This window comes from Corylus avellana, chromosome 5 (assembly GCF_965113065.1).
Source record: "Corylus avellana chromosome 5, dhCorAvel1.hap1.2, whole genome shotgun sequence".
NCBI lineage: Eukaryota > Viridiplantae > Streptophyta > Magnoliopsida > Fagales > Betulaceae > Corylus > Corylus avellana.
This window is the reverse complement of record NC_142494.1, coordinates 21,484,212-21,495,484: the sequence shown is the minus strand read 5'-3', so window position 1 is coordinate 21,495,484 and position 11,273 is coordinate 21,484,212. Positions and strand designations below refer to the sequence as shown.

Sequence of the window (11,273 nt, the reverse complement as noted above, 5' to 3'; positions counted from 1 at the left end):
CATTTTTGGAAATAATGAAAGAGAAAAATCAGTAAACTGAGATATCTCTTGGTTGCATTGCTCATTTCCCTCCCCTTAAAAGTAACAAGCAACAACTAACAATGATTGATTTACTTAATATGTCCTGTTTCCAGATAAATAATAATAATAAAAAGCAATACTATTGAATGTTGGAGGGTGTATCTGTCATTTCAGGGCAGAATGGTGGTACGGGAGAGCGCATTGTCCAAGGCAATGAAAAGGAAGAGTAGGGGTAATATAGTAGTTTCATAGTCATAAAATATTATAACCATCAACCATAAAAGAATCGTTACGTTCTCGGTGTTGAAAAAAGCTTGGGGGTTTGAGCAAGTGTTTTTGTTCGTAGTAAAGCAACCGAAGGCCAGAGAGAAAGAGCGAGATAGAGTCTCTCTCTGTGTCTGTGTTTGAGAGAGAGGGAGAAAGTGAAAGCAAGCGGTCCAGTTAGCTCAGCTAAAGCTTAGAGGTGAGTTTTCTAGAATATATAAACTCTTCTATAATTCCTGGTAGTTGGGGCGGTGCTGTTTTTTCAAGTTTCTTTGACCATTTAGCTTTGAGCGATTTCTTCATTTCAATTTCTAGCATTTTTCTGGGGGTGGGAAATCGACGCTATCAAGGTAAGATTGTTGAGGGTCGGAATTTGATTGATGGGTCTTTTTTTTTTGGACATACATTTGACTTGGAAATTTTGATTTTCTTATACGTTTTTTACCGTTTCAATTTTTCCTGCGGTACTTCTTTGGTTTTCTTGGTGTGTGGGGGTTGATTTTGTCAAAAAAGTGTATCTGAAAGCAAATTTAATTAATGGGTCAATTTTCTAGGATCACTTTTGAGGTTGAAGATGATGATTTTTCACTCCGATTGTTGAAAGGTTGTGTGTTTTTGGTCTTACAGTTTGTTTCTACATCTGGTTTTTAAAGTTTTGTTTCAGGTATCGATTTCCTCGCCGTTTAAATTTAGTTTGTGATTTTGAAAGTATGAAACAACTGAAGTTTTTTTGTGTGATTGTAAATTCATTTAACTTAAATATGCAATTTCGATCTGTTACAAGTAAAGAAGATGATTTAATTATCAAAAGGCAAGGAAAAAAACAGAGGATTTAACCTGAAAAGGAGGTTTTAGCTCATATTGTTCTAAAGCATCTGTTGCCATTGGCTTCCCCTGAGCTTCTTGAACTATTAAGTTTTTTGGGAATGAATCCCAAACAAGTTAGGAAGCTGGGTTAAAAATTTTCTGGAGCAATGGTGCTTAAGAAAGTTTGAAAATTGTAAATGGAATCCATGAAAATCAAAGGAAAAAGGAAATAAAAATAAACAAAAGAACAAGAAATCAAGTTGAACATGTCCCCAACTCATTATGTATTATTTTGAAGTACTTACTGTCAAACTGTATTTTATTGGATAGTTGCAATTTATTGAGCATTGGCTGATTCCCTCAGATGAATCTCTTGTTAGATTTAAATACAGAATAGCTCACAGTTTCTTTTTAAGATGCAATCTCATATTTTTATTATCTTGTTTCCAGCTTGCAGAGTGTGGAACCTATAAGAAGAAGTTAAACTTCTTCTTCCTCTTAATCTCTTTCGGAGTGAGAATTGATACATGGGTTCAATGACAGAACCAGCACCTGAGAGCAACCATAGGAAGCCCCTTGGAATCCGGTTCTTAGAATACATCCAGGGTACCACCCTTTCCTACAAAACCTACCAAGCCATTGTTTTGATTGTAACATTTTTCGCATACGCGAGCTACCATGCCACTCGAAAAACCACAAGCATTGTTAAGAGCACCCTTGATCCCCAATCATCAGATGTGGGATTGAAGCTCTACCCATGGAGGATAACCTACTTGCAGGAACCAGCTAAACTTTCGTGGATGCTTGGAGATGGTTGGGCTCCCTTTAACGGATCCGATGGGACAGCCTTGCTTGGAGAACTCGATGTCGCTTTTCTCGCGTTTTATGCCGTGGGAATGTACTTCTCTGGACATTTGGGTGATAGAACGGATTTAAGGATCTTCTTAACAGTGGGAATGGTGGGAACTGGTTTGTTTACTTCGCTCTTTGGCATTGGCTATTGGGGAAACATACATAGTTTTTACTACTATTTGATAGTCCAAATGATTGCCGGTTTGTTCCAGTCAACTGGATGGCCTTCAGTTGTTGCAGTGGTTGGTAACTGGTTTGGAAAGAGCAAGAGAGGGCTCATTATGGGTATATGGAATGCTCATACTTCCATTGGGAACATTACTGGTTCTCTGGTTGCTTCTGCTCTATTGAGCTACGGATGGGGTTGGTCCTTCGTTGTGCCCGGTCTCATGATTGCTTTCATTGGATTGGCAGTTTTTCTCCTATTGCCTGTTAATCCTGAGTCTGTTGGAGCTGATGGAGAAGATGATGAACTCCATTCTCCAAAGAAAATTGGGGAGGGAGTAGCACAACCTTTGTTGGAGTCAGAGACGGAGGTTAAGCAGAAAGCTGTGGGGTTCATACAAGCGTGGAAAATTCCGGGAGTTGCTCCCTTTGCTCTTTGCCTCTTCTTTGCCAAATTGGTTGCTTATACATTTCTCTACTGGCTTCCGTTCTATATTAGCAATACAGGTATTAGATTCTTTGCATTTTAAGTGTTATGATTGTGTATCCTTTGATGTTGTGGAAATCCAGTCTTTGCTTATATGATGTTTTTGGTCTCATTTCAACTGAAATTCTTCACATGCAGTCTGGAATACATGCTTGAGTTCATCAATTATCAAAATTTCTTATTCACTCCTTCTGTTTTCATTTTGCAGCTATTGATGGCAAGTATTTATCTAGCTCAAGTGCCGGAAACTTGTCTACATTGTTTGATGTTGGTGGTGTGGTTGGAGGAATTCTTGCTGGCCACATTTCCGATCGCTTAAATGCGAGAGCAATAACGGCTGCAAGTTTCATGTACTGTGCTATCCCCGCTCTCTTTTTCTATCGAAGCTACGGACACGTTTCCTTGACGATAAATATCATTCTTATGTTCATCACCGGCATGTTCGTGAATGGGCCATATGCTCTTATTACAACGGCTGTATCGGCCGACTTGGGAACCCACAGTTCATTGGAAGGGAATTCCCGGGCACTGGCAACGGTGACGGCGATTATTGATGGAACAGGCTCTGTTGGGGCTTCTATTGGACCCTTATTAACAGGCTATATTTCTGCTACAAGCTGGACTGCAGTCTTCACCATGTTGATGGCAGCAGCTCTAATCGCAGGGCTGCTTCTAACTAGGCTTGTTGTAGCCGAGGTTACTGAAAAGATTGAGGAGTCAAGGTCACAATCAAGATCTCCAGCACTTGAAGTGTGAGTTTTTTAAGGTTACAGTGGTCAGTTATTCTCTCAACATTGTTCATAAGCTCTACCTCACTGCCCCTGCTGATTGTATGCAAATGAAAATGAAGATCCTCTGGTGTAGTCAAAGAAAAGGAGAGGGCTTTTTTTTTTTTTTTTTAACCTTCTCCATTTGCTTAGAATATGGAGGGGAGATTTTTTTGGGACCAAAGGGGGGGAGGGGGAGAGAAGTTGAGGTATCTGTATGTACATTATTTGTATGCCCATTAAATTAAATATAGCATTATCAAGAAGGATAACCAATTCAGAAAATGACCATCTTCTCTCAACTATGGATTTTGCCTTTGCCTTTGCCTTGTATGATCAACTTTTATTATCTTTTTACAAAAAGTAGCAACAACTTTGCTCCTCATGACACCAACATTGACATTGACTCTTGTAACATTTGGAAAGATGTTACGCGCCTTCGTAACCATGGATGAATTTGGTAGGATAATTTGATAAATTTTGGACCTTTTAATTTTAGGGTAATTTGAGAAACTCTAAACCTTCTAAAACGACTACTAAAATTGAATATTGAACTTTTTGTATATTTTATTGATCACTCTTAAGTTTATATAGACTATTACATGACAGAAATAAAGTCCCCAGTAGATAGTTTAATTAGTTGTGAACCACGTCTTATAAAGCGGACGTCACTAGTTCAAATTCCCTCCTCTTTTCCTTGTGTGAACATGTCAGAAAAAAAAAAAAAAAAAAAAAAGCATGGCAGAAATAAATAAATATATATATATATATATATATATATATAAATAGAAGATATAATTCTAATGAGAGGCAAATCTCATATTTTCTACTAGAAATAATGCTTTATGAACAAGTTTTCATATTTTCCTAATAAGAATAATATTACATCGTTACTTTATTTAATAATAATTCTAATATATAAATAATTATGATATATATTCTTCGAGTTGTGGACCGTAGCAAAAGACCTTTTGAGGACCACATGAAAAAGGTTCCGTGCGCTTTATCCCTTCAGAGGACTAGCTTTATCCCTTCAGAGGACTAAGAATTCAAGGCCATGGCCTCTCTCTCTCTCTCTCTCTCTGTGTGTCCAACAATTACGAATTTCCCATTGACATCTTTCTGTGCACATGAGCAGGGAATGTGTGATTTCTTTTTCCTTTTTTCCCTTAATTAGGGTTAATTAATTAATTCCCTTTGTAAGTGTGGTGAAGGCGATTGGACAGTCACTGCCACCATCCGATTCCATAGCTCGTGGCCACGTTTGTGAGAATTAGGATAAATCAATTTTTTAATGAGTGGTTTAACAACAGTATCTGTAATAGAGTAAAGCATCAGAAAACAATTAATAATATATTCAAAAATTTTCTCCAAGGGAAGTCCCATATATTAAACTTTGGAAGAAGACCAAGTTGGGCTCAGAAAAAACATAAAGAATAAAAGAAAGAATTTGCCTAAGTAATAGTTAAGACCTAAGAGTACAAAACATGCCAGTTGTTTCTGAATTAGAAGCCAGTATTCGAAGGCAAGGAAATGTATATATATATATATTTAAACAAGGCACATTTCCTTTTAAGCGTACTAATATATTGATTGATCAAAAAAATAAATATTTAGGCAAAATTAAATTAAATAAAGAACCAATTTTTCTAATCTAGCTACTCAATTTTGCATACGGCTCAACATTTTAGCAAGTCTATTATCGCTACATTTAAATTATTATTCATTTATCTATTTAGATTTTTTTTATTATTAATTTGACTTATTCATTGTCTGTAGTTGCCAATCAAATCTTTAGTCTAAATGACTAGCTAAATGTAGCCTAATGTAAGTGTTTTGCTAGTGACATAACCAATATAGTCACAAGCACACAAAAAATAGGACGAAGAGTTTTACCAGCCACAAATTAGATTCTTGCCAATATGAAAACCACTATATATATATAATGACCCAGATAAGTAGTAACCAAATCATACTCTAATTGTATTGGAACCACAAATAATGGACCAATTGATGTGTTGAACACTATGTGCCTAATTAAATTATATTATCTCTAACTACTACATTAACAATTGGTGTTTACTTTAAGTATTCACTAATCTCCCCCTCCCCAAATGATTTCTTCCTAGGGATTGTGCTATCTGTGAGTCGTATAAGATTCCCACACGGAATCTCTTCAAACTCATTATATAAAATAATATATCTTGATTTAGTGACCAAATTAATGATGTTCCAATCTACTAGACCTTCACATGCTTGATCCTTTCATATTATACTACATTGTTTTATTTTTTATTTTTTTATATATAAGTATTATAGTTAACATTGTCAAATAGTCCTTTGCATCTGTATTTTTCTTTCCTCTTTGTATCATCTATAAAAGAGTATATTATTTATTAGATTGTTATACGACTATTATACAACTGGAATGACGTGACTGTAAAATCGACAATTTGTTTTTATTTTTATTTTTATTGATTTTATAAATGCTGATCTAATAACTGATTTTCACTGTCAAGTCATCATGTTATATGACAGTTATATAACATTCTATTAAAATAGCATAACTATATAAAAATAGATAGATGAAAGCATCTCTTTCATCTTTCCCAACACCCCCCCCCCCCCCCCCCCCCCCTTCTATGCAGGCCATAAAATTCTAATCCACAAAGCCTAGTTTCGTGCTTGTTTGGGATTGCTGTGGGTTCCTACCATTGGACCAAAGCACCAATGATTATGCAAAAATCTTATTAAAAAGTTTTCTTAAGTAACCATCTATGAAAGCTGAAGCTTCTAACTCTTGGAACATTCGAGCTGCTCAAGAGGTTTTGTTCTTTTATCTTGAACATTTAAAAGTCAATTCCATTTGGAAAAAATTCCAAACTCACAAATCTCGCAATCTTCATCATCCTGTTCATTACTAGAGTTCAATCTAGATATGCATTTGGTTGAAATAGTCCAAAAAACATTTGTGTGTTTCTCAAGAATCCCATATGGTCTGGATTCTTCTAAATCTTTTTTAGTAATGCAAATTCTGCGTAAAAGAAAGAAATGAAAATGAACTTTACCATGCCCCTCTATCATTCATGCCAACCTGAATAGACAAGAAAAATTGTAATTCAGATCTTTTATGATTAGTCTACTAAGATACCCACCAACCAGTTGTGAGACAATCCGGCTCAACCGAAGTAAATAATTAGCTCCCTTCCTGAATCTAAACGTCAAATTGGCATGAAGGGGACGGGTTACCTGAATCGTCCACAAGTCCAATGATGGTTTGAACTCGGAGAGAGATGTCTGGCATGACAACCCAACTAAACCACAAGGAAAAGGGCATGCCATGACAAAACTACAATCCTCATCCCAAAACCTGATTCAAGACAAAACTATACAGTCTATACTGGAGATTTTTATAGTTTTTTTCAATGGTCTAGATAATTCATTCGTGCATATACAAGCATTTTACATCCCTCATTAAACTAAAAAGTCAAAAAGCGATTTAAGAAGTAAAGACTACGAGAACCAAAAACTGGGACTTTTGATACAGCCAATAAATATAGAAGAGCCACTCGTGATCATATCGGCACCTAATGAGGAATGAGGAATATCTGTAGAGAATTTACACATCATGGCTACTCTGACATCAAATCAGCCGTCTATTCCCTCCTCTCTTCTAAGGCAACTATATTGTGCTAGGTTTCAAAGAAATGAGCACGAAAAAGCCACACAAGCATGCAAGCGCAACCACACGTGCGCGAAGCTACCTAGCAGTAATATAATACAGGCTAGACCATAATCCCAACCATGCCTTTTTTCCCCATTGTTTGGCATGGTCTCAACTTCTCCTCATAAGAGAACTTTCTTCATTTCATGTGAAATGTTCACAAGACAACTTAATCCACCATCATGGTCACTAACAACATTAAAAACATCGTCGCATGATAACATTGGGCACAAGAAATGGTTAATTATATGAGAAGCATTACATAATCTCTTATGACTGATAATGAACATAACAGCATATCAAAGGATATGGCCCTCAGCGAAGCTAATTGGCTAAAAGGCTTTGGAAATACAACATCTGAAAACATTAAGTACGGCTCACTGAAAATGCATCTGCAGTTTGCATAAAATGGCATGAGAGGGGAGCTTATCAACACCAAATCCCTATTGCAAAACACAGAACGTTGACAGTCCCAATTTTTCCCCCAAGTTCTCTAGCTGTAAGGCTACCAACAATGAAAATATCTCACAAAAGCCACCATAGAATTGAAGAAAGCAACATGAAGCTCTTATAATTGGGGATGCCCTATCCTAGCCACTATTTTGATGATAAGGGAAAAGCAATAGGAAGACCTATGATGATTCAGGGAGAAAATTCAGGGTTGAGTAAGAGCTTTGACTCTGTGATAGGCATTGGTAAGCAAACATTCTTTAAGTCTGAACTTTCTAAATTCATAAAGAATTGAATACCCAACTCATCCTCTTCACATGTTCATGCCCTAACGAGGACTTGTGGCACCAGTAGAGTAAACCATAACTGGATGGGTGCTCTTTTGGGATTTACTAGGGTTGGATATTAGCAACACGAGGAGAACATAAACGAGCCTACTTGATTATTATTTTTTTGATAATTAATCGAGATATCATTAAAAGCGTAAGACAACGCCCCATGTACATAGGAAGTATGCGAGAGAAGCCACCTAGGTAGTAGAGGCAAAAAGAAAAAGAAAATCATGATAACTAAATAGTAAAGGAAAAACATAAGCAGCTATCCAAAAATATAAAGTGTTGAAAAATAAAGAATTCAACTCTCTCAAAGTCATCTCACGGTCCTCAAAACACCTATAATTCAATTCTCTCCATAGACACCAAAAAATATGTGAAGGGGACCATCTTCCATCGTCTAGGCATAACCTAAGACAACCCAAATCGATTGAAGAAGACATTCCAAATGGCACAAGCAACCTCACAATGAAGAATAAGATAGTCCACAGACTCTCCATTCCTTTTGTACATAACACACCAATCAACCAAAATGACGCACCACTTCCAAAGATGATCCGTAGTAAGGATCTTTCCTAGGCCTACTTGATTATTAAACAGAGGATTATCAACATACATTCGTCCTGTGAATCTATATTATACAACTATTAGAATTGATCTGCAGGTATCCTCGACAACTTCTCATAAACTCCCTCAATCAATCAGCTTCTCGGCAGAGGTTATTCTAGATCTATCATGCCCTTATGAGTCGGCGATTTCGGGTTTCCATTCAATGGAAAACTAAACTTCTTTGAGACAATTATGTTTTCTTGCCCTGAAAGTTTTATGTTTTACTTTCTCTCAGTGAATCTAATCAGCGATATACCAATCAACACGAAAGGTGAGGTTGATTGGTATATAACTTGCCAATCAAAAAACACACAGTAAAAAAGACAGAAAGTGACATTGCTGCTCCATCTACTTCAATGGGAAACCCTGCATTTCCTTGAAACCGCATTCCTCATAACTAAAACTGTTTCCCTAAAACAATTTCACATAAGATCAATGCATATTCTTTGACCCCTCATCAAAATTGCAGAACTAGCAAACCCTCCACACGCATAATGCTTAAAAGCAGGCATATCTGTCTTATCCAAAACTCGTTTTACACTTGGAAATTCAACAAAAATCAAAATTACAATCTTTCAATTTGTCTCTTTTCCCTGTTATTTAGAACTGTCTCAAGAATAAGAGGGACCTGGTGGCATAAAACACGGCGTCGTCACGGGAGCAGACCAAATGGAATCGTCATGTTAGTCATCGTCGCCCTTTTGCTTGGGCTTGCGGTACTTCTCTTCGACGTGCTTGGCCATGAAGAGGGCGGTGTGGGCGAGCTTCTTGACGTTCGGAACGTCGTAGTTCTGAGCTGCATATATTCCACACACCGTCCCCACGATGAGCGAGAAGCAGCTTCTTATGATCCCCATACACCACCACCACAAGTTCAAAACGGAATTCCAAGTGCTTTTGACTTCCAAATTTGGAGGGTTTAATGGTTAGGGTTAGGGTTAGGGTTTTCTCGATGTGGGGAGAAGACTCTGGAACATCAGCCCTAATCGGGACGAAATGGTGGTTAGTTGCGCACATGGTGGTTCAGAGGCGTTGAAAATAGAGAATTTAATATCATAATTGAGAATTTGTCGTAAAAAATAAAGGGGGAAGCTCACTTTGTCCCCATTAATTTTCACTCAATTTTATAAAACTTCTCTAAACTTTTAAATATCTCATTTTAGATTTTTAAATTTTCAATTACTCTCAATGTGGACCTTTCGTTAGATTTTAAACGTACATGACGTTTATACCCCTGACTTTTGTATAAAATTTCAACATCCAAAATTTTTTTATTTAAAAAAAAATAAAAATTAATGACATTTTGGTCCCTTTTTTTTTTTTTTTTTTTAATATATATATATATATATATATATTTTTAACAGCTAAAATTAACGGAAAGGTTCTAATTGAGAGTAATTAAAAATTCAGGGTCCAAAATGAGAAATTTGAAAATTTAAGGGTTTGTAAAATCGGGTGAAAGTTCGGGGAACTAAAGTGAAGTTTTCCCAAAAATTAAATTTCTTGTCAATAGAATAATACTTTTTTTTTTTTTTGGTGAAAGAGTCAATAGAATAACAATACTTGCTATACATTCAAAAATCTATTTTTAATAGAAAAACTTAAATTTTAATATTTTCTAGATAACTTTGATATATGAAAAGTTTAATTTATCATAATGGAAAAGATATTCATTTTAAAATTAAATAAATTTAGAAGTATTATATTCTATCAAGAAAATAATTTTTTTTAGCAACTCGACAATAAGCCATAATAAAAATAGTATAGTGCAAATCAACATAAAATAAAAGATAATGTACTAAATGAGTGGTACGACTAACAACCACCGGGAGGTTGAAACAGGGGAAGCACTGCTTAGTTGAACATGGATCGTCAATGAAGAGGCACAAATACCAGTTGCAAAAGTCTACATTGCAAATAAAAAATAAAAAATAAAAAATTATAAAAATAAATAAATAAAAATAACAAAAATTATAGAAAAACAATAGAACACCCAACAAAGAGCAATGCCGAAAACATTGACTGATGTGTGAGATCAATGTGGCAGCACACGGTGGTCGCAAGGCGACGAGGATGACATGGTTGGAGGGTGGAGATACTGAAGAATACAGTGAAATAGCATGTTGATGTAATGGATGGACCAAGAGTAACATATCGGGCTCGAAAAAAAGTCACATATGAAATTTGAAGTAGATTCGAAATTCAAAGACAAAGGACGGCCAACCGTATAGAGAGACAATCTATAAGTGAAAGAAAGCTGGTAGCTGAATTTGTTGGAGGAAAAGTAAGCAACATAATAAAAAAGCACAAAGAACGAGGGGAAGGGAGGGAGGGAGGGAGGAAAGGAGGAGGGTCTCCTCCTCCCATAGAGAGCACACCAATTATGTTGGGAGGCCTCACAAGGAAGGAGGAAAACAATTAATGACAAGCTTGACAAAAAAAAAAAAGCTAGTGTAATGTCAATGCTATAAAAAGTTAGGTATACATGTTTTAGGGGAAGATTAGGAACTCATTAACGATACCAAACGAGATGGACAAGGCAGGGACAAAACAATGGAAAAAAAAGAAAAGAAAAAAACAAATACATTAAGAAAAAGAAAGTAAAAGTTAAGGAGTATATGATCCATAAAGAAGATAAAAGAAATGTTAAGAAACTATATTTATAAGTGATGGCTCAATCAATTATTGTTAAAAAAAAAAAAAATTGTTAATCAGCATTTTTAAGTGTTTATTTTGAGCATTCTCTGTTTTTAATTTTTTAATTTTTTTTTTTTTAAAAGTTGATGTGAATGTAC

General features: G+C 35.8%; 2 protein-coding genes across 2 annotated transcripts; one reads left to right on the top strand and one right to left on the bottom strand.

Annotated features, from left to right (window-relative positions):
- Nucleotides 1–339: 339 nt before the first annotated feature.
- On the top strand, nt 340–3,654 carry G3PP1 (putative glycerol-3-phosphate transporter 1). Its single transcript, XM_059593989.2, has 3 exons — nt 340–484; nt 1,543–2,616; nt 2,805–3,654. Exons 2-3 carry the CDS (start codon nt 1,620–1,622, stop codon nt 3,350–3,352), a joined length of 1,545 nt encoding a protein of 514 aa, XP_059449972.2. The 5' UTR covers nt 340–484; nt 1,543–1,619; the 3' UTR covers nt 3,353–3,654.
- A 5,316-nt stretch (nt 3,655–8,970) lies between these two features.
- On the bottom strand, nt 8,971–9,519 carry LOC148585915 (uncharacterized). Its single transcript, XM_088516899.1, has one exon. The coding sequence runs from the start codon at nt 9,333–9,335 to the stop codon at nt 9,162–9,164; it is 174 nt and encodes a 57-aa protein (XP_088373025.1). The 5' UTR covers nt 9,336–9,519; the 3' UTR covers nt 8,971–9,161.
- Nucleotides 9,520–11,273: the final 1,754 nt, after the last annotated feature.